We start from the raw sequence: 24,763 nt of genomic DNA on the forward strand, positions 1-24,763 counted from the left end.
AGAATCCAAGAAATATTAGTCAATTACTTTATAATCTCATTCTTTAGTTTTTCATCATAAGAATCCTCCATCATCTTTAGTTGCTGTTCCCGTTTTGTGATTGCCTCGGTCATGCTTTTGCGCTCTTCATCTTTTAATTTCTGGGTCCTAAACATAGCAGAAAAAGCAATTGTAAACATGCAACATGGGAAGTAACAAAGCACGTAAGAAAAATATGCTTCGCTTGCCAGTCTAAAACCTGGATGTGTGTCACTACTGAAAAGTACACACCTCCCCAAAATGAAGTGCTCCATCTAGGCCATGAACTGCTTGATGTGAATTACCAGAACCAAGGTTGGCTATACTTTTGGCTTGGGGGAAAGAATGAAAATCTCACAGCCAAAGTGGCTTGTCAGAAAGCCTCTCTTGGAATAAAAACTTAGGAGTCATAATATTGTACGTGGCTGCCTGGGATTGATCCCCAGCACCCCATATGGACCTCTGAGTCCTGCCAAGCATCGTCTCTGAGCACAGAGCCTTGAGCGCTGCTGTGTGTGCCTCCCAAAAGTATTACAGTGATCAAATGAGAAGAATCAGATGGGAGAGAATGGTGTGTGAATGACAAAGCAAGAAAACAAATTTCAGTGAGTATAGTATGGATACACTGCTTACAAATACTGTTTTAAATTAAGCAAATCTAACTGGTTTAGTCATAGAAAGGTAAAGGGTTTGATTTCATACTAAAAACACTGCCAAATTATTGACTACGAAGAGTGGTATAGCTATAAACCCAAAGCACAACAACACTGAAAACCTGAGATCTAAACCACAATCTTCAAACTTTGTAATGTGCCTGTCAAGGTAGCAGACAGGGAGTAGGGGTCGGAGATGGGGGCGGGGAATGACTGAGAATGAAAGCATTGGTGATGAGAGTTAACACTGGTGGGGGGAATGAGTGTTAAAATATCATATGTTTAAACCTCAATGATCAATAATTTTGTAAATTATAGTTAATTTGTTCATTTATATTTTTTTATTAAAAAAAGGGTCACCAAAAGAGCAGAGACATCTTTAATTAGGAATTGTGGCATGATCCTTGGAAGAAGACCAAAAATAATAGCAATTCCAGCACCAAGAATCAGGTTCCCTGACACATAAGATGGAAGCCAATGAGAAGATATGAACATTGAGGAGCACTGGATAAAGGCTCTATGTGCGGGCGCCCTCTGCTGGCGACTCTGGAAAGTCAAAGAGCCATCAACTAAGTTTATTTGACAGGAAGGAGGTCAGGTGGGTGGGTGGAGGGAACCTGGGGACAGAGGAGCGGTGGAATTAGAGATGGGAACATGGGGTACCTGCAAACTTCTCAGAATTCACTCCAGAAATAATAGTGTCTAAATGTTAAAAAGAAGAGTAAAATAATACAGAAAGAGAAGGTGTCTTCCTGAAGCTGGAGTGGTGGCAGTGGTGCAGTGGTAGGACGTTTGCCTTGCACACTGCTGACCTAGGATAGACCGCGGTTCGATGATTCCCCCAGCGTCCCATATGGTCCCCCAAGCCAGGAAAGATTTCTGAGCGCATAGCCAAGAGTAACCCCTGAGCGTCAGCGGGTGTGTCCCCCCCAAAAAAGAAGGTATCTCCCTCCAAATCATGTGCCTTGGCTTTTTTTCTTATAACCAATTTACCTCTCCATTATTACCAGAGAGGGACTGGAGAGATAGTACAGGAGTTAGGTCTCTTGGCTTGCATGTATCTTACCTCAGTTGGATCCCCAGCACCTGATGGTCTGCTGAGCACCTCCAGTAGTGACCATCGAGCACAGATCAGGTAGTTAATCCCTGAGCACCATTGGATGTAGCCCCAAACACCCCTTTGTATATGTGTATTTACACATTTATGTGTCTATTTCTACATACATATATATGTACATACATCTATATTTCCCCCCGAAAGGCAGAGTAAAGTAGATAGAGAAAAGAAACCTAATGAACTGAATTGATAAAAAAAAAGAGAAAACATCAAGATGGAAACTGATCTTCAATGACGTGCTCATAGATCCCAACTGGGAAAGCAGGCTTATGCCACTAAATCACATTTAGAGAGGCTTCTACTATCCCGAGGATTGGTCTAAAGGACAAGAGTTTTGGGAATTACTTGGGTAAAATTGTGGAACAAGAACTATTTTCAACCAGTCCACATTCAGGCAGTCACTATGTAGAGACTTTTATACCTTTTTACGACTATGAATCAATGAAATGAGAGACTCTTTAAGTTGAATGGCTGTACACAAATACAAATGTGATTTTTTAACTATTCTATCTGCTATTTTACAGCAGGTAGGACACTTGCCTTGCTTGAAGCTGACCCAGATCCAATCCCCAGCACCAAATATGGTTCTCCACAACCCACCAGGAGTGAGCCCGGAGCACAGAACAAGGAGTGGGTCCTGAGCACTGTTGGATGAGACACACTTTACTGTCCCCTCAAATTTATGCTGGAGGGAGGATGGGCCACACCTGGTAGTGCTCCTGGGTTGCTCAGAGGACCTAGAACCCAGTTGACCAAAATGCAAGGAAGGACCTTAACCCCTGCATTATCTCTTGAGCCTGAGATGCAATTCCATAAAATACTGTAAATATTTCCTGTTAGTGATATGGTTCGCATAACTCTAGCCTGATGGTGCTGGCTCATTCTACACTTCACTTGATGCCTTGTAAACACACACACTTTTGTTGCTAACTGCTGTTGCAATGTTTGGGGGTGCACACCTTGGCAGCAGTGGACTGGGGGATTACACTTGTTGTAGCACCCCTGTGGAATCATCCCAATAGTTCTGAGAATCACATTTAATGATGTGATGTTGTTCTGGGGATTAATTCAAGGCCTCATGCACGGAAGGCAGATGGCCTTTGAAATGCCAAACACGCATTTCTATTTCTCTTGCTTTGTTTCTTTTAAAACTAGTTGCCATTTCCTTTACAATCCAGAACTTGATCTGGCAAGTGACATTCGAATATCAAGACATTTGTGTTTTATTTTTTGTTCACCAGAGTCTTGTTCATTTTGACTCTTCCAAATGAATGCATGTTACTTACAACTCAAAAGCTTCAATTCTCTTTCTCAGTTCTTCTTCTCGTTCTCTGAGCGTAGCCATGTCTTTCAACAGAACTTGCCGTTCAGCAAAGATTTCTCTTCTTTCGAACTGTATGGGCAAAATTCAATGTTGTATCAAGTTAAGAAAATACAACAACAACAACAACAACAACAACAACAAAAGAAAATACAACAGACCTGAATACAATGCTTCACCAACTCATGGACCAAAAAAATGACTGACATTTCAAAGAAAAATCAGAATTCAAAGAGTGAAATCTGAAGTATTTCAGATATAGAGAACTGTACTCTCTCCTCTCCAGTGACTGCTAAAGTCTAATACCCTCTAGTTGTACCATATCTTGCCTAAATCTTTCTACTTAATTAGCATCTTTCAGACATTTAAAATGTGGTGCTCTTCAGCAAGGATTAGATAAAACAGTTGTGTGCAATAAGCAAGAAGAGTCCACAAAATCAAAGCCCCCAAGTTGTGCTGTTGTAAAGTGTCAAGAGTCCCAAGGTACTTCTGACTCCAGGTGAGCTAACAAGTAAAGTGTCCACACCACTAGCTACATGTTCAAAGACAACAAGGATTCACTGGGCACTAATAGTGTCAACCAAGTTGCTGGGGGCTAGAGACATAAAGATGAACAAATTGAACCCTTCCAGGCCTTTGCAATTCCAGGCAGCTCAGTGGTGGGATGGTGCCTTGCAAGTACAAGGCCCTGGATTCCATTCCCAGGAGGTTCCACTCAACAATTTACACTTTAGCAGAGAGAAACAATCACACCCAACACATCAACGTGTGATGAATTCATAATCAAAGTACATAAAGGGGCCCGGAGAGATAGGGCCCGGAGAGATTGCACAACGGCGTTTGCCTTGCAAGCAGCCAATCCAGGACCAAAGGTGGTTGGTTCGAATCCCGGTGTCCCAGATGGTCCCCCGTGCCTGCCAGGAGCTATTTCTGAGCAGACAGCCAGGAGTAACCCCTGAGCATTGCCGGGTGTGACCCAAAAACCAAAAAAAAAAAAAAAAAAAGTACATAAAGACTGCAGCAGAAGCAACTCCAGAGACAGGGCCAGAGTCTGTGTAAAGAAGATAGCAATGCTGGATAGTGAAGGACAGAGAGGAAAGAGGAAGGGCGCACCCCTGGTGAAATAAGCCCACGATGCTATAACAACCTTGAAGTCCCCAAAGAACCAGCTGACTAAATGGGAGCTTTGAGTCTATTGAACTATTTATTGAACCTAGTGAGTCAGCCACCAATGGCCCCAGTTCCTCTCCTCTCCTCTACTCCCCTCTTCTTTCTTCCCTCCCCTCCCCCTCCCCTCCTCTCTTCTCTCTCATATGCATCTCACCCACCCCTTGAGCACCCCTTTTCCCTGGTGCTTCTCTATAGCTTGACCAATGTCCAAAGAGCAAGAGGAAAAAGCCACCCAGCCAACAATGTGCAACTGTACCTCATGCTGCCTCTGAATTTTTTCAGCTGTCTTCCTTTCCTGAGAAAGCATCGCTTCCGATTTAACTTGATAGGACTGTTCAAATTCTCTCCGGATGTTGGTAAATTCCGTCACAAACTTTCGTCTCTCTTCCATTTTAATCTTTGCAATTTCGGTCTCTTTCAAATATATCAACTGCCAAGTAATCACAAATAACTGTCAATATCAATATAACTATAACAAAAGAGAAACTCATCCTCCTCCATGGCAAATGATTAATATTAATGCTGTCAAAATATGTTGTCTTTATTGCACCTTTTGATCTCACTCCATTCACTGTGCCTGATTCATTTGGAAGGCACAAAAATTACATTCCAAATGTTTACCATAGAGGCAGGTGGGGGGAAGGACAGGACGGAAACTGGGGACATTGATGGAGGGAAATGTGCACTGGTGAAAAGATGGGTGTTGGACATGATATAACTGAAACTCAATCATGAACAACTTTTAACTGTGGATCTCATGGTGAGTCCATTAAACATTTACTTTTCATTTACTTTTTTTTTGGTTTTTGGTTCACATCCAGCAGCGCTCAGGGGTTACTCCTGGCTCTATGCTCAGAAATCGCTCCTGGCAGGCTCAGGGGATCATATGGGATGCTGGGATTCGAATCATCGACCTTCTGCATGAAAGTCAAACGCCTTACCTCCATGCCATCTCTCCTGCCCCAAACACTTACTTTTAAAAAAATAAGAAATTGCATTAGAAAAAGCTGGAAAAGAAAATCTATATATAACAGTACATTTTTTATCCATTAATGAAGATTCTAGACATAATCTTATAAGCCTAGGATAAAGAGATTAAATGAGAAGCAAGAGAGGCCAGTATGATAGCACAGTGGGGAGGGTGCCTGCCTTGCACGTGACCCAACTCAGGTTCACCACCAGTACCCCGTTATGGTCCCTTGAGCCTGCCAGGAGTGATCCCTGTGTGCAAAGCCAGGAGTAAACCTGGAGCATCACTGGGTATGGGTGAAATAAATACAAAAAATTAATGACAAGCTAAAACATAACTCTACAAATACAGTTCAATGTAACCCAACATAAACTCAATATAAATTCAACATATATAACAATATAAGTCAACGGATAAAACTCACCTTTTCATTCATTTCTATGCGCAGCTGTTCTTCGATTTCTCGCTTGTATTCATTGAGTTTAGTTTCTAAAGAGCCCAGCTGAGGGCGTGCAACACAAGTATCCGAAAACTGGTCATCAATACGTTGAAATTTTTCCGCTATTAACACAACACCAGAAGTTAAGGGAGATAAACAGGGTCAGAGGAGCAAGGGGTCAGTGTTCTATTCAAATGCCAAGTGTACACTTAGGAGAATATGCAGGGATGCCTGCAATTCACTTCAAATATTAAGATGATGTATCCATGGATGGCTCAGGGATCACGCAAGTTTAATTCAACTTATTGGCAAAATACCAACCCCCCAAAAAACAAATAATCACTGTCAAACTATTGCCTCTTTTCTGTATGTCTGGAACATCGTCAAATGTTGGAGGGACAGGAAGCAAGGGAGAAAGCTGAAGTCAAAGAACTCTGGTAACCTGTGCCAGTGGGGCCTAACCCTTTGACTGGTCTGTGTTAAAGTTGACAGAAATATTCAAGATATGACACTAAAAAGAATCAATAAGTGTGTGGTTGGTTGAGAAGGAAATAAGTTCTGGTCTAGTGGAAATTACTTCCTGTATCAGAGTGGCAAACCTGGGAGCAAAATCAGGTCTTAGGACTCTCATGTTGGTGCTCTTCCAGACTGACTTGTATTCCTCAAACTAGCCATGGATCTGAACCAACCACAGCTAAATACAGCCACAAGCATAGGTGCTTTCCAATTGACTTTTTTTTCAATACTTCCTGAATATTCTCTGGATGTGCTAACAGTGGACACGCTAGACATGTTGAGTGAAATGTGACTAGTATGATTTCAGATATACTGTAAATCTAAAAGACATGCCAGGGCTGGGGAGATAGATAGAGCAGCAGGGAGGGTACTGGCCTTGCACATGGCTGTCTAGTGTCAATTCCTGGTACCCCAAAAGGTTCCCAAGAACTATCCTGGACAGAGTTGGAACTAAGCCCTGAGCCACAGCAGACACAGCTTCCCAAATCCAAAAATGTATCAAATTAAAATACACCAGATATCTAAAACTAAAAAACTGGGACAAGAGCCAGGGTAGGGTATTTGCTTTGCATGTGGCTGATATAGGGTCCAATGCCTAGCATCACATATGGTTCCCCAAATACTTCCAAGAGTAATTCCTGAGCATAGAGCCAGGAGTAACTCCTGGGTACAGAGCCAGAAATAATCCCCAAGCATCACCAGGTGATTAAGCATCACCCGTAATTAAAAAAAAACTGAGTAAAATAACAAAGTATTTTATTTTATATTTGTTACATGGTGGGATTATTTTTGACATATTGGGTTAAAGAAAACATAATACCCAATATTTCACCTGTTTCCCCTCACTGTGGCAATTAGCAAGTGTACATTCCCAATGTGGTTTTAATATTAAACAGCACAACACGATAAGATACATATACTATGTATCTTGAGAAATAAAAGTGTACATCTAAACCAATCACATCACTTGCTGCAAAAATGCTTTTTAGTTAAAGCACTATTGCAATTTAAGAGGAAGGAAAGCTCCAGAAATCTATGCTAGTATCACTTTAGTCAGTAACTTTAGTCCCCAAGCAGGTAGCTGGAGGGAAGGTGGGACTATGGGCAAATAGTGTGGTGACAACCCTCTGCCTCACAAACCAAAAAACCTAAACACCAGTTCTAACCACGATTAGGGTATCCAAGTTCCTTTGCCTCAGTTTCCTCAGCTCAAAAATGAAGTGACAATGGGCCATAGAGATAGCACAGTGGGTAGGGTACTTGCTTTGCATGCAGCTGCCCTGAGATTGATCCCCTATTCCCCATATGGTTCCCAGAGGCCTCCTGAGCATGATTCTCGAGTGCAGAGCCAGGAATATTCCCCAAGGATCACTGGGGTATAGACAAAAAAAATATGACAGGCCAGGGACCTTTCTAGGTCTCTGTGAAACCATCTCTCATCACATTTAGTGACTATTAAAGTTCTGGGAGTCCAAAGGAAAAAAACCCACTTTACAGAGGCTCAGATAGACCCCTAAGCTTTTGGATCTGAGTAACTGGAAAGTGCCTAGCTTCCTTAATGAAAGGGAGCAGCATCTGGAGAAGCTTCTAGCAACAGGATCCCAGGGGAAACAGAAGCTCCCTGCTGACTGCACCATCAGAGAATGAATATCTCACACTGAGAATCAGGTGTTTGAAAACAGAGGGCCAGAATTACCAAGAGAATCTTTGTTAAGCAGTAAACTGGTCTGAGTTCCAACATGACATTGTTCTTTCGGCTTGAAATTTGCTGCCAAATCCTTTAAAAAGTGCACTATAAAACCTAAAAGAAATGCAATGAATATGGTTTTGTTACACAATTTTCATTCATTCGACCACTGCTCAGTCACTGTTCAATCTTGTTTTATAACATTAGGCCTTTCCATATTACACATCTTAAGAATAATTGGAGATTACAAAAGATTAATGTCTGAGGACAGGCCTTTCCAAGTGTGACAAAACCTGGATGAAAGTAAAACAGTTATCAATCAAAAACAAACAATGAAATAAAATCAAAGGGCAAATGGCACAAAGAAAAGATCCTGTGACATGGAGATGGGAGTACTAGCTTTCATATCAAAAACTCTGGAAAAATGAGTATGACAACACAAAATGGGACAAAACACAGATAAGTTAAAAGAAAAACTATGTTTAACTCCCAAATAAACATGAATCACATTGTAAAATGTTAAACATGAGCAAACCCTTAAATACAAATACTACTTCAGAAGGATCCCATTTTCTCAGTTTGACTCCTAAGTATGTGACAGGGGACAGTACAAAGGTCATAGCTGTGCATGTGCCAACCCTTTTCTGATACCTGGTACTGCCCCTTGAGCACTTCCAGGAATGATCCTTGAGCCCTGATGAATATAGTCCAAAGACTTATATTATTAAGTGTTGGTTAAGGAAGTGAGGGAACTTCTCTCATTGAGTTGAGGGGATAGTCTTTCAGGATTTTTGTATATTTAACCTAAGTGTTCTTTAGGTTGGTAAACCTATTTTCATACCCACAGGGCCACATGGGACCTTCAGTGTACACTGATTGCTTCGAATGGCCCCAACAAAACACCACAATGAAAGCTCCATCCATAGGGGTTAATTAAATATCATCTGTCAAAAGAATTCACTTCAAATAGAAATAGAATGTATTGTCAAACTATTGCTGAAGTAACACATATATTGATTTTGGTTTGGGGTGATACTAGGACATGCTCAGAGGGGTCTTCCGGGCTCTGCTCAGACAGGACCTCTAGAGATGCTTGGAGCCAGAGATTCAAACCTAAGTCAGCAGGACTTAAAGAAAGCACCTTAACCTCTGTATTAACTCTCCCAAACACTGTTACTTTGATTAAAAAAAACTTTCAATGTATTTGTAGGGCTTTTATGCTGTATGCATTTTCTTCAATGTAAGCATATTATTTATTTTAGCAGGACCTAGATCATGTGAGAATTAAAGATAACATAATTTGGAAATACTTCTTAAAAAACAGAGGGAAAATATACCATATTTTCCTGTGTATAAGATGACTGAGCATATAAGATGACCCCCTACTTTTCCTGTTAAAATACAGGGTTGGGCTAAATTCGCCATATAAGACTACCTCTCTTTTAACACACACCAAATGTAAATTAAAAAATGTAAGAGATTCCTGACTTCAATGTAGAATATGCAAATTCCAGGATCTTTAATACAAAAACATGATACCAACAAACATAGACTATGTGAAAAATAAAAGTGTATTGGCACTACAGTCAATGACTTGGATTGAACAAACTAGTTTGCCTGGAGCCTAGAGTTGGTCTTATGTCAGGAAATTTCAGGGGTAGGGTCTCCTTGTATTTAGGCCAAGGCTTTTCCTTTTCATGTCCCTCATATTTTGGTGGGCCACTCTAACACAGTTTTTATGGTGCTCCTTTGACTCTAATCCTTAAAAGAAAACCCACTTAAACGTTTGAGGTTAACAAACTAATATGCATGTGCATGAAAATGTAAAAAAAATACTATGCCTTCAATGTTTAAGGAGTTACATAAGTTTTATGGCCTCATATTGCTTTGTGTACTGCTAAGAAATGTTTTGATGTACTACAATCTGGGGACTTGAGGGACAAAGTAATTGTACATGGGCTCTGTTTTATTTTTCTTAATGTCCTTTGGATGAAAGTTAAAAATTAATGTACCAGCAAGGGGATCTCTTCTGAGAATTCTGTTTATGGGTGATTGTCCTTCCACTATAACTTTACCTTGTCCTCTTACTTTGCACCTTTGTTCTCATAATTAAAAATAAAAAATTTTAAAAAATGTAAGAGAAAAAGAGTAGAACCCTCAAAGGTTAACAGTATATGTTTAATAAAGCCAGATTTTGGAGTGCCAAAAATCATTTTACATTTGTCATTTGTAGTGAGTGACTATGATTTTTTAATTTTGATCTACATTGAGAGCAGGGAGAGGGGGCTTCTCCAAGAACAGCTGGCTGGGGTGTAGTGATTAATAGGACAGCTAGAGGGAGACAGAGCATCTCCTCTGTGTCCCATAAAAACTGAATAGAGGACTGAGCACCCGAAAGCCGCATACTCAGCGGCTGGATGAGATGCAGCAGTTGGTAACTCAGCTCCTCTGTGTGCCCTGACAGAGGAATCAGGACAAGCAGAGGTCAGAATACCAAAAAGCTGCATACCAGCAATGATAGCCAGCAGCTGGATGGGATGCAGTGCTCAATAACTCAGCTCTTCTGTGTGCCCTGAAAGATTAATCAGGACAAGTAGAGGACTGAGTGATGACACCTGGCAGCTGGATGGGATAAGGCAGTAAGAGGAGGGCGGATCACTCGTACCTGAAGCTGGATTAAGTTTCAGCATGCCATATACTGGCGTATAAGATGACCCCTGACTTTTTAGAAGTTTTTCATGGGTTAAAAAGTCGTCTTATATGCCAGAAAATATGGTATATATTAATAATTATAATGTAAATAAAATATCATAATGTTTAGATAAAAATTAGTATCATAAGCATCTTAAGGAACATAGTTTCTTTAAACATAAAGGATATACATTTTAAATTTACTCAGACTTATGGGGTACACTTTTTTTAGACACAGGCTTTTAGAAAAATATACTGCAACAATAATCATGTCTAATATATTATACTTGTTCTAGACATACATTTTAACTTTTTTATTTAAACACTATGCTTACAAAGTTGTTCACAATACAGTTTTATTTTCCACAGATAAAGTTGTTCATGATTGAGTTGCAATGATACAATATACAACAGCCTTCAACAGTGCACAATGCCCATCACCAATGTCCCCAGTTTCCCTCTCACCCTCCCTGATGCCCTCTTCCCTCCCACCCACCTCACCCACCTGCCTCTGGGACAGGCATTTTACTTCATTATCTCTTTTCATTTTTTGCTCTCTGCAGTTTTTTTTATAAATGTTTTAAAGTACTGTCAGGAAAAATGAGCTTGTTTGATCCAATTAAATTCCTTACTTTTTCCTCTAAGATTTATTAATTTAATACTTTTATACAAAAAATACTTGACAAATAGCTATTCTCTATAAAGATGAAGTCTAGGCTCCTACCTTTGTTATTTTCTTTATCAAATCCTGAAATCTATGAAAAGAAAACATGCCGTTTACTCAAACATTCAGCAATAATGAAGAAACCAAATCAGGTTATTAAAAAGGAGAAAAAATCCTACCAATGATTTGTAAAGACTGGAATGAGGACTGACTTGAATGAGTTCTAAGAGATCTTCCATAGTAAATACCTTAATTAGAAAAAAAAAGATTAAGTAGACATTTTTCACTTCAAGACTTCAATGATAAATTGAGATATTTCTGAACATCCAAGATAAGAATCAAGTTTCAAGCTTTAAATAAATAATGAATAATGCAAAATACAAGTTGTGTGTGTATGGGGACCAAACACAGTGTTCTTAAAACATTCAAGACCAACACTCAACCTTAGCTAATAGAAAACTCAAACAGAAAAGGGAAGAATTACCTTTTCTCTGGTCAAGCCACTTTCTGGATAGAAAACAGAAAGGGTATAGTCATAACCACATTGTTGTAGGTGATCAGCCACCAGAATGTTGGATGCGTCCACTGACTGCGAGTTCCCTTCCACTTGGATGGGCTGCGGTTGGACTTCACCTTGTATCACAGGCTGTAGTAATTCTTGTATCATTTGCTGCCGAAGTTGGGTCTGGCATAAAACGATGAGAGAAAAGGGAGAGAGAAATTACCCAGGATAATTCTGCTACAGAAATCGAGATTCATCAAATGACTAAAAATCTTTTTTTCCAAAATGATTCTAGGTCAAAAGTTAGAAGCACTCTTGCTCAGCCCCTGCATTTTGTCAGACTAAATTGTCTAGTGTCCATTCTGAATTGAACTGAGGTGAGTGAGCCCAGGTGGACAGAGCGGCAGCAGCCTGTGTGCGGAGTTTGGACTAAAACAACTCCATTTTGAACTGAATTGAGGTGAGTGAGTCCAGCCAAGAGTGCAGTTGCTCACTTCATGCTGTGGCCACACATTTCTTCGTGTCAAGGAGCCCCAGTCCACCATCACCACCACCACCATCACCACCACCACCACCACCACCACCACCACCACCACCACCACCACCACCATCACAGTAAAGCACAGTAAAAGAACCACCACACTACAAAGGTCACAATGAAAAAACAGCACAGAGCTCCACCACACCTAGTGAATGAAGATGGTGGTTCTGAAGATTCAACTAACATCAGCCACCTATATAGCCACTCTAAAACGAAATCTAGAGTGGAAATATTAAGGCTGCTCAAAGAAACTAAAGAAACTATGGGATGGACAGCCCACAAGACTCAAGAAGATATGAAAGTAGAAATAAGAAAACTACAAATATAAATATTAGCACTGAAAAACTTGATAGGTAAAATGAAAAACATACTGGAAAATCTCACCAGCAGAGTAACAGCTGCAGAGGACAGAATCAGTGAGCTAAAAGATGAGCTACAAAGCATGCCATTCAACAGAAGAAATTGGAAAAGTCTTAAAATAAATGAACAGAAGATGGAAAATATCCTAAAAATAAGTATAAAGACAACAGGAGGTCTTTGGGATAAATTTAACAGGAATAACGTAAGAATCATTGGGGTTCCAGAGGAACAGGAAGAAAACCCCTATGAATAAGCAATGGTCAAAGACATCACTGCTAAGAAATTCCCAGAGTTGAAGAATGCTTGAACCCATATTCTGGATGCCCACCCAAAGAGTACCAGCTAAAAGAGACTCAAATAAAAGCATCCTAAGGCACACTCTAGTCACAATGATGACAACTATAGATAAAGAATACTGAAAGCAGTAAGATCAAAAAGGAAAATTACATTCAAAGACACAAACTTATGATTTTCAGGGTTTTGTTTTTGTTTTTGGGTCACACCCAGCAGTGCTCAGGGATTCCTCCTGGTTCTATGCTCAGAAATCACTCCTGGCAGGCTTGGGAGACCATATGGGATGCTGGGATTCGAACCACCAACCACCAACCTTTTGCATGCAAGGCAAATGCCTTACCTCCATGCTATCTCTCTGGCCCCGATTTTCAGAAGATTTACCACAAACAATCCTCCAGGTCCAAGGAAGTAATGGGTTATAGTGAAAAGCTCAATGAAATAAAAGGCTCACCAAGAGTACTTCAACTAGCCAGACTTTCATTCAGGTTTGAAGGAAGGATACACAGCTTCAAAAAAAAAAAAACAACAACAACAGATCTTACTACATTGAGAACTGTCCTAACAATGAGAATGTATGAGGGAAATAGAAAGCCTGTGTAGAGTACAGGTGGTGGGGAGGGGGAGGAGGGAGGGAGAATTGGGATATTGGTGATGGGAATGCTGTACTGGTCATGGGGGTTGTTCTTTACACAACACAAACCCAACCACAATCATGTTTGTAATCAAGGTGTTTAAATATTATTTTAAAAAAGTCAAAAAACAAGACAAACAAAAAAAAACAACAGCTCAGGAACACTACAGACAAAAAGCTAACCTTAAAAAAGTAGTTAAGTGTCTACATTAAGGCAAGAATAACCCCACAAACACACCATACTTTTACAAAAAAAGATGCCATAAAATGCAATGACAATCAAATCTCTCAGCATCAATGGATGAAATGCACTAGTTAAGAGACACAGAGTAGCAAATGATTCAAAAATTTAATCTATTTTTTGTTGCCTGCAATAAATACATTTAAATAGTCAGATCAAATATAGACTAAAAGTCAAAAGGAAGATAATCCTTTTTTTTTTTTTGTGAAGCGCATTGGACTGTTTATTTACAGGGATTTATTGAGAACCGGGCACAATTTTCAATAGTAAGGTTTTCATATTAAACAAGACAGACATGTCTATGTTGACATGTGGCTTATATTTTAGTGGCTAGGAGACAAATAATAAACAAATTGACATGTCCCAATAATCTTTATGTCAAAATAATAAAGGTAAGTAGTATAAGCTGTTGGAAGAGAAGCTGCAGACTGTGATTTTACAGAGGATGACAGGGCAGTGCTCACATTTGGCAGAAACTAGAAATAAGGGGCTAAATCGCAGTGTCACTGAAGTAAAATCTATGTGGGGGGAATAGAAAACACAGGCTTGGTGGAAGTTTGTGCTTGAACCTGGGGGAGAAAAATAAAGACATTCTAAGAAAAAAGATAGCTTAGATGAAAGCTTATGAAAGATCGGGGGTGAGACAGGGCCATGTTATATAAAATATCTATTTTATCATCATATAACTTTAGAATTCTTCAGTTAAGCAAGATATTAAAGTCTTGTTGAAATATTGGGAAATAAAGAGATCACATAAAAGCATTAAATAATTAGATGCCATAACAACAACTTTTAACACTAAAAAAATAATGAGCAAATGTCTTCTAATTTCTCAGGTAGAAAACATTTGCATGAAGAAAGAGGTAGACCAAACAAAAACAAAAACAAAAAAACCCATGGAGATTCTAGATGAATAAATCCTAAATGCCATTTTACTTACAACTATATGAGCTCTCCTCTAAGTATGCTTCCAGGGTGGAGAAACCATGTATGGCTTAGGCCAAGGGAATTCCCATTCTAATTTCCCAAATGTTTACTGTGCCTATGCAAAAAAAAAAAAAAAGAAAAGAAAAGAAAAGAAAAGAAATACAATCCTTTTTTAAGAAGTTGCTGGTCTTTTTTTTTCTTTCTCTTTTCTTGTTTTTGCTCTCGTTTATTTATTTATTTATTTATTTATTTATTTATTTAGGTTTGTTTCTTCTTAGCAGATGGTTTTAGGTTTTGGTTTACTCTTTTTATTTTCTTAATTTTTTTGTACTTTTTTTTGTTACTCTCTTATTGGTATTTTTGTTTCATTTTGTTTTGTTTTTGTCTTGTCTCGTTTTATTTTTACTTTTTCTTCTTCTTTCCCCATTTTTCTCCCAAAGGGATAATTACAGCCCCTAGACAGACTCCTCTCGTATCCCTTCTTATATCTCAAGTAGAGCCACATTATAGGAATCACCTTGATCAGTATCCTATTTGGAGGGAGAAAAATGGATGGTACCAAGACCAGACAGTCATATGTCCATTTGGTGGAAATAAAAAAAAATCACAAAATCCAAAGTCAACACAAAATCCAAAGGCAATGACAACAGAAACGATACCCAATCTACATCAAGCCATACATGGAGGGAACAGCTGCACTAGCATTACAGGGGTAGAAGAGGAGGAAGTGGGGGCCGGAGAGATAGCATGGAGGTAAGGCGTTTGCCTCTCATGCAGGAGGTCATCGGTTCGAATCCCGGCGTCCCATATATGGTCCTCCCGTGCCTGCCAGGAGCAATTTCTGAGCCTGGATCCAGGAATAACCCCTGAGCACTGCCGGGTGTGACCCAAAAACCACAAAAAAAAAAAAAAAAAAAAAAAAAAAAAAAAAAAAAGAAGAGGAGGAAGTGGGATGCATGCTGGGAACAGGGGTGGAGGGAGGACAACACTGGTGGTGGGAATGCCCCTCATTCATTACTACTATGTGCCTTAAATATTACTGTGAATGATTTGTAATTCACTTTGCCCACAATAAAAAAGTAATCATATATTGTAATACAAATAATAATGACAAAACCCTCTAAAATTTGATGCTGTTAGCTACATAAGAACACATCTGATATAAAAATGTTAAAAAAAAACAACAGGAAAACATGAGAAGATAACTAAAAAAGGCAGTATAGGTTCATTTATGTATGAAGAGATTCAAATATAAAAAAACTCCCTAATTCAAAATATTTTATGATACAAAGTAAAATTTGGTCACATTTATTTGTATGAATACAGATATGTAAGAAAATCAGATCTTTATCTCCTTATATCAAAATAAATCATAACTGTAATTTTAAAGTAATAAATATAGCTTGAATTTACAATCTGTTCTCAAAATAAATTTAAGAATCACAAAAACAGCAGTGAAGGGAAAAGTCAGTAAATTTGATAGTGGTTTAATGAAAATCTATGCATAAAAATAAACCTAATAGAAAAATATTTGTAAAGCAGCTAGTAAAATATTATTATCTTAAACAGAGTTCATGGAAACTGAGAAGAAAACAAGCAAAGCAAAAGGAAAAGTGAGCAGTAACACGAAATTAGAAAATTTACATAAGAGTATAACTGGTTGGGTTTGGGGGGAGTTCAAAAACCTGCAGGTGATACCTCAATAGTTAAGGCCTAGGTTTTGTTTGGCCTGCCAGCATTGAATTCTCCCTACAAAAGAATATAACTGGCTAACGTTCTATAGAACTGAAAACTGTAAGCTATCTTTTTACACCTTAAATTATGAGATTTTTACAAAAATTCTAATTAGTAGGGTGGAATTTAATGTTTATTCACCACTACAAACAACTCCATTAAAAATCTGGGGGTGGTTACACTAATATCAGACAACATTGAGTTTAGACTTAAAAAAGTTTTAACAACCAGAGAAGATCTTTTCTTAATAATCAAGTGATACACACACCAGAAAGAAAACACACTCATAGATATATATGCTCCTAATGAGGTGCCAGCAAAATACTAAAAACAACTGCTAAAAGACTCAAAGAAAAGACATCAATAACAACACAATAGCAGTGAGAGACTTCAACACCATTTTGTCACCTCTTGATAGATCAACCGGACTGGCTTTGAAGAGAGTAGAAGACATATGTTTGGTAGACATATATAGGAATACCCTGAATATACATTCAGCCCCAATGCGCATAGGACATTCTATAAGAAAGAACACATGCGGGCCAAAAATCAAACATACCTTCATAAATTCAAGAGGGAAGAATTTTTATCAAATATCTCCTCAGGCCACAAGTCACTGAAAGTAGAAGTGAAATATAAAGGGAAACCAAGAAATAACCTTAACATCTGAAAATCATATGGTTCACTACTTAACAATCAGTGGGTCAGAAATGAAATCAAGGAGGAAATCAAAAGATTCCTAGAAAAAAAAAAAACAAAAATAAAGACATGAATTACTGGTGGGACACAGCAAAAGTGATATTGAGAGAAAAACTTATAGCTTTGCAAGCATTCATCAGGAACAAAAGGTTTACACCAATTACTTAATAGTACAGCTTAAGAAACAAAAATGATCGGCAAAATGAGTCAAAGGTAGGCAAGCAGAAAGAAATAACAAAACTTAAGAGCATATATTAGTAAACTGGACACACATAAAACAATCCAAAAGATCAAAGTAAAAGTTGGTTCTTTGAAAGAAACAAACAAGATTTATAAACCATTAGCAAGACACAAAGAATGTGAGACGCTCTGTTTCGTTCAATTGCCAGGAGATGAAAATCAAAACAACTATGAGGTACCATCTCACGCCACAGAGATTGGCGCACATCACAAAGGAGACCAATCAGTGCTGGCAGGGATGTGGAGAGAAAGGAACTTTCGTTCATTGCTGGTGGGAATGCTGCCTAGTCCAGCCTTTATGGAAAACAATATGGAGATTCCTCAGAAAACTGGAAATTGAGCTCCCGTATGGTCCAGCTATAGCACTCCTAGGGATATACCCTAGAACACAAAAACACAACACAAAAATGCCTCCTAAACACCTATATTCATTACAATGTTATTTAGAATAGCAAAAAAAATATGGAAATAACCCAGATGCTCGACCAAAATGAATGGCTAAAGAAACTATGGTACATATACACAATGAAATATTATGCAGCCGTCGGAAGAAATGAAGTCATGAAATTTTTCCTATACATGGATGTACATGGAATCTATTATGCTGAGTGAAATAAGTCAGAGGGAGAGAGGTAGACACAGAATAGTCTCACTCATCTATGGATTTTAAGAAAAATAAAAGACATTTTTGCAATAATTTTCAGAGACAAAGAGAGGAGGGCTGGAAGGTCCAGCTCACGACATGAAGCTCACCACAAAGAGTGATGAGTTCAGTTAGATAAATAACTATACTGAGAACTATTATAACAAAGTGAATGAATGAGGGAAGTGGAAAGTCTCTCTAGAGTACAGGTGGGAATGGGGTGGGGAGGAGGTTGATTTGGGACACTGGTGGTGGGAATGTTGCAGCAGTGAAGGGGGGTGTTCTTTACATGACTGAAACCCAACTACAATCATATTTATAATCAAGGTATTTAAATAAATATATTAATAAAAAATCAACAAGGGGCCAAAACAATAGTTTAGCAGTGAGGCATTTGCCTTGCATGTGGCTGAACCAGGATGAACCTGGTTTGATCCCCAGCATCGCATATGGTTCCCCCAAACAGGAGTGATTTCTAAGCATGTAGCCAGGAGTATCCCCTCAGCATCACCGGGTGTGGCTCAGAAACCAAAAAGAAAAAAAAGAGGGGCTGGAGCAGTGGTGCAAGCTGTATGGAATCTGCTTTCCTTGTGCTACCCTAGGATGGACCGCGGTTCGATCCCCTGGCATACAGTATGGTCCCTCAAGCCAGGAGAGATTTTGGAGCACATAGCAAGGAGTAAACCCTGAGTATCACTGGGTGTGCCCCCGCAAAAAAAATCATCAAGATCCATAAAATACTAGCAAAGCTCACAAAGGAAATGAGAGAGGAACTTAATAAACTGGGCTAGAAATGAAAACGGGGAGATCAGTACAGATACTACAAAGGATAATCAGACCTACTTTGAGAAACTCTATGACATGAAACATGAGAACTTGGAAGAAATGAATAAATTCTTGGACTCCTGTAATCTATCACGGTTGAACCAGGATGATCTAGCATATCAAAACAGGCCCATAACTACTGAGGAAATTATAATTGTGATCAAAAGTCTTCCCAAAAATAAAAGTCCAGGCCCAGATGGATTCACTAACAAATTCTTTCAAACCTTTTAAGAGGAAATACTACCAATACTTTTCAAGCTCTTTCATGAAACTGAAGAAACAGAAAAATTCCCAAATACTTTTTATGAAGCTAACATCCCCCAGAAAACAAAACCACACAGAGATGCTGCCAACAAAAATAAAATTATAGACAAATACCCCTGATGAACAAAGATGCAAAGATCCTCAACAAAACCCTGGCAACTAGGATCCAATGCCTCAACAAAAGGTCATACTCCACACCAAGTAGGTTTCATTCCAGTATGCAAGGATGGATAAACATAAGCAAATCAATCAACATATAGACAAAAAAAATAAAAACCATATGTTCATATCAATAGATGCAGAGAAAGCATTTGAGAAGGTTCAACATGCATTCTTGACAAAAAAAAACCCTCTGGATTACAAAAGACTGCTGCTTGCTCCCTATCTGCTTTTCTGCACAAGACAGCCCAAACACCGTCATTGAAAACAATGTCTAGGGCCAAAAGTCGAAGAACAGCCATTATAAAAGTCTTGCTCACTGTCTGCATTTCTGTACAAGACCACCAAGAAGACACCATCTAACACAATCTCAAGGGCCCAAAGCGATAAGGGCCCCAGAAAATACTGAGGGTATTGGATCGCTGCCATACTTTGGGCACAGGATAGTCATTATAAAAGACTGTTGCCTTGCTCCCTATATGCTTTTCTGCACAAGAACGCCAAGAAGACACCATTGAACACAATCTTCAGGGCCCATACCTGACAGCCAAGAAGATGGCATTGAACACAATCTTCAGTGCCCAGCCTTGGTAAAGGCCCCACCTAATAAGGTGGGTGCTGATCCCTGCCATGTTTTGGTTTACAGGAGAGCCATTATAAAAGACTGCTGACATGTTCCCTGTCTGCTTTTCTGCATGAGACAGCCAAAGACGCCACCAAACACAATCTCCAGGGACAAAACCCTGTAGAACCCACCCAATAAGGAGGGTGCTGATCCCTGCTGTGTTTTGGGCACAGGAGAGCCATTATAATAGACTGCACCTTGCTCCCTGTCTGCTTTACTGCATAAGACAGCCCAGAAGATGTCATCAAACACAATCTCCAGGGCTCCAACCCCGTAAGGGCCATACCCAAAAAGGTGGGTGCTGATCCCTGCCATATTTTGGGCACAGGAGAGCCATTAAAAAAGACTGCATAGGGCCAGAGAGATAGAATAGAGGTAGGGCTTTTGCCTTGCATGCAGAAGGATGGTGGTTCGAAGCCCGGCATCTCATATGGTCTTCTGAGCCAGCCAGGAGTGATTTCTGAGCATAGAGCCAGGAGGAATCCCTAAGCTGCGCTGGGTGTGATCAAACCCCTCCTCAAAAAATGCAGCCTTGCTCCCTGTCTGCTTTTCTGCACAAGACAGCCAAGAAGACAGCAATGAACACAATCTTTAGGGCTCAAACCCAGTAAAGGCCCCACCCACTAAGGTGGGTGCTGATCCCTGCCATGTTTTGGGCACAGGAGAGCCATTATAAAATACTGCAGTCTTCCTTTCTGTCTGCTTTTCTGCACAAGACAGATAATAAGATGCTATTAAACAAAATCTCCAGGGACCAAACCACGTAAGGACCCCATACAATAAGTAGAACCATTATCAAAGACTGCTGCATTGCTCTCTGTCTGCTTTTCTGCACAAGACAGACAAGAAGACGCCATCAAACATAATCTCCAGGGCCCAAATACGAAGAGCCATTATAAAAGACTGGTGCCTTGCTTTCTGTCTGCTTTTCTGCACAAGACAGCCAAGAAGAAGCCATCAAACACAATCTCCAGGGCCAAACCCGGTATGGGCTCCACAAATAAGGTGGGTGCAGATCTCTGCCATGTTTGGGGCACAGGAAAGCCATTATAAAAGACTGCTGCCTTGCTCCCTGTATGCTTTTCAGAACAAGACCACTAATAAGATGTTATCAAACAAAATACCCAGGGAACAAAGAAGGTAAGGGCCCCATCAAATAAGGAGAGCCATTATAAAAGACCGCTGCATTGCTCTCTGTCTACTTTTCTGCACAAGACATCCAAGAAGATGCCACCATCGAACACAATCTCTAGGGCCCAAACCCAGTAAAGGCTGCACCCAATAATAAGAGCCATTGTAAAAGACTGCTGCCTTCATCCCTATCTACTTTATTTTCCTAAGACAGCTAAGAAGAAGCCATCAAACACAATCTCCAAGGCCCAAACCGAACAGACATTATAAAACACTGCTGCCTTGCTCCCTGTCTACTTTTCTGCACAAGACAGCCAAGAAGATGGCACTGAATAAAATCTCCAGGGCCCAAACCAACAAATGACCTACACAATAAGGAGAGCCATTATAAAAGACTGCTGCTTTGCTCCATGTCTGCTTCTATAGCCAAGAAGATGCCATCAAACATAATCTCCAATAAGGTGATTGCTGATCCCTGCCATGTTGTGGTCACAGGAAAGCCATTATAATAGACTGCTGCCTTGTTCCCTATCTGATATTCTGCACAAGACAGCCAATAAGACACCAGTGAACAAAATCTCCAGAGAACAAACCAGGTAAGGGCCCCACCCAATGAGGAGAGCCATTATAAATGACTGCTGCCTTACTCTCTGTCTGCTTTTCTTCACAAGACAGCCAAGAAGATGGCATCGAACACAATCTCCAGGGTCCAAACCTGGTAAGGGTCTCAGCCACAAAGGAGAGCCCTTATAAAAGACTGCTGCCTTGCTCCGTTTGCTTTTCTGCACAACACAGCCAAGAAGACACTATCGAACACAATCTTGAGGGCTCAAACCCGGTAAAGGCCCCACCCAATAAGGTGGGTGCTGATCCCTGCCATGTTTGCGCACAGAAGACCCTATATCAAAGACTGCATCCTTGCTTTCTGACTGCTTTTCTGCACAAGACAGCCAACAAGACACCATTGCACACAATCTCCATGGCCAAAATCCGAAGAGCCATTATAAAAGACTGCTGCTTTTCTGCACAAGACAGCCAAGAAGACACCATCAAACACAATCTCCAGGGCACAAACCCAGTAAAGGCCCCAGCCAATAAGGGGGATGCTGATCTCAGTCGTGTTTTGGGCACAGGAGAGCCAATATAAAAGACTGCTTCCTTGTTCCCTGTCTGCTTTTCTGCACAAGACCGCCAAGAAGATTCCATCAAACACAATCTCCTGGGAACAAACCAGGTAAGGCCCACATCCAATAATAAGAGCCATTATAAAAGACTGCTGCATTGCTAGCTGTCTGCTTTTATTCACAAGACAGCCCAGAAGACGCCATCTAACACAATCTCCTGGGCCCAAACCCAGTAAATGCCAAACAATAATAACAACTATTATAAAAGTCAGCTGCCTTGCTCGCTGTCTGCTTTTTTACACAAGTCAAGAAAACGCCATCAAACATAACCTCCAGGGCTCAAACCCAGAGAGACATTATAAAAGACTGCTGCCTTGCTCCCTGTCTGCTTATCTGCTCAAAACAGCCAAGAAAACACCAACAAACACACTCTCCAGGGCTCAAACCATTAAGGGCCCATCCAATAAGGTGGATGCACAATGCTGCTGTGTTTTTTTTTTTGGCACAGGAGAGCCATTATAAAAGACTGCTGCCTTGCTCTCTCTTTGCTTTTCTGCACAGACAGCCAAGAATAAACATGGAACACAATCTCCATGGCCCAAACCCGGTACGGGCTCCACCCAGTAAGGTGGGTGCAGGTCCTTGTCTTGTTTTGTGCACAGGACAATCATTATAAAAGATTGCTGACTTGCTCCCTGTCTGCTTTTCTGAAAAAGACAGCCAATAAGATGCCATGGAACAAAATATCCAGGGAACAAACCAATTAAGGCCCCACCCAATAAGGAGAGCCATTATAAAAGACTGCTGTCTTCCTCTCTGTCTACATTTCTCTACCAGACAGCCGAGAAGACGCCATCAAACACAATCTCCAGGGCACAATCCTAGTAAGGGCCCCAACCAATAAGGTGGTTGCTGATCCCTGCCATGTATTGGGCACAGGAGAGACATTATTGAAGTCTGCTGCTTTACTCCCTGTATCCTTCGCTGCTCAAGACATCCAAGAAGATGTCATCGAATAAAATCTCCGAGGCTCAAACCTGGTAAGGGCCCCACCAATCAAGGTGCATGCTGATCCCTGCATGTACTGGGCAGAGGAAAGACCATTTTAAATATTGCTGCCTTGCTCCCTGTCTGCTTTTCAGCACAAGACAGTCAAGAAGACGCCATCAAACACAATCTCCATGGCCCAAACCTGAAGAGCCATTGTAAAACACTGGTGCCTTGATCCCTGTCTGCTTTTCTGCACAAGACAGCCAAGATGAAGCCATCAAACACAATCTCCATGGCCCTACCAGGTAAGGGCCTACCCAATACGGTGAGTGCTGATCCCTGCCATGTTTTGGGTACAGGAGAGCCATTATAAAAGACTACAGCTGAGCTCCCTCTCTGCTTTTTGCACAAGACAGCCATCAAGATGCCACTGAACACAATCTCCAGGGCCCAAACTCATAAGAAACCACCCAACTGGGTGGGTGCTGATCCCTGCCATGTTTTGGACACAGAAGAGACATAATAAAAGACTGCTTCCGGGGCCGGGCGGTGGCGCTAAAGGTAAGGTGCGCCTGCCTTGCTTGCGCTAGCCTTGGACGGACCGCGGTTCGATCCCCTGGTGTCCCATATGGTCCCCCAAGCCAGGAGCAACTTCTGAGCGCATAGCCAGGAGTAACCCCTGAGCGTTACCGGGTGTGGCCCAAAAACCAAAAAAAAAAAAAAAAAAAAGACAGCTTCCATGCTTCCTGTCTGCTTCTCTGCACAAGGCAGCAAAAGACACCATCAAACACAATCTCCAGGGCCCAAATCCAGTAAGGATCCCACCCAATACAGTGGGTGCTGATACCTGTTGTGTTTTCTGTACAGGAGAGCCATTAAAAAAGACTTTTGCCTTGCTCCCTGTCTGTTTTACTCCATAAGACATCCGAGAAGACGCCATTGAACACACTCTTTGGGGCCCAAAGCCCATAAGGACCACACCCACGAAGGTGCATGCTGATCCCTGCCATGTTTTCAGCACAGGAGAGCCATTATACAAGACTGCTGCCTTGCTCCCTGTCTGTTTTTCTGGACAAGACAGCCAAAGATGCCATTAAACACAATCTCCAGGGTCCAAAACCAGTAAGCCCCCCCCAATATGGTGGATGCTGATCCCTGCTGTTTGGGGGGTACAGGAGAGTCATTATAAAAGACTGCTGCTGTGCTCCCTGTCTGCTTTTCTGCACTAGACAACCAAGAAGACGCCATCAAACACAATCTCCAGGGCCCAAACCCCATAAGTGCCACACCCAATAAGGTGGGTGCTAATCCTTGCTGTGTTTTTGGCACAGAAGAGCCAATATAAAAGCCTGCTGCCTTGCTCCCTGTCTTCTTTTCTGCACGCACAACACAGCCAAGGAGATGGTGTCGAACACAATATTTAGGGCTCAAACCCAGTAAATTCCCCACCCACAAGTGTGGGTGTTGTTCCCTGCCATGTTTGGGCACAGGAAAGCCATTATAAAAGACTGCAGCCTTGCTTTCTGTCTGCTTTTCTGCACAAGACAGCCAAGAAGACACCACTGAACACAATCTCCAGGGCCCAAA

At 40.7% G+C, this 24,763-nt stretch overlaps 1 protein-coding gene across 1 annotated transcript in view; it reads right to left on the reverse strand.

Annotated features, from left to right (window-relative positions):
- OFD1 (OFD1 centriole and centriolar satellite protein) overlaps nt 1–24,763 on the reverse strand; it is a 50,639-nt gene that overhangs the window by 18,560 nt on the left and 7,316 nt on the right. Inside the window, exons 2-9 of the mRNA XM_049767457.1 lie at nt 11,731–11,931; nt 11,426–11,494; nt 11,307–11,337; nt 7,901–8,005; nt 5,674–5,810; nt 4,536–4,709; nt 3,075–3,181; nt 28–147 (exon numbers count right to left, since the gene is read on the reverse strand). Of these exons, the coding sequence (XP_049623414.1) occupies nt 28–147; nt 3,075–3,181; nt 4,536–4,709; nt 5,674–5,810; nt 7,901–8,005; nt 11,307–11,337; nt 11,426–11,494; nt 11,731–11,913 (926 nt within the window). The 5' untranslated portion in view covers nt 11,914–11,931. The remainder of the gene's footprint in view (nt 1–27; nt 148–3,074; nt 3,182–4,535; nt 4,710–5,673; nt 5,811–7,900; nt 8,006–11,306; nt 11,338–11,425; nt 11,495–11,730; nt 11,932–24,763) is intronic.

Source organism: Suncus etruscus, chromosome X (assembly GCF_024139225.1).
Source record: "Suncus etruscus isolate mSunEtr1 chromosome X, mSunEtr1.pri.cur, whole genome shotgun sequence".
In the NCBI taxonomy this organism is placed as follows: domain Eukaryota; kingdom Metazoa; phylum Chordata; class Mammalia; order Eulipotyphla; family Soricidae; genus Suncus; species Suncus etruscus.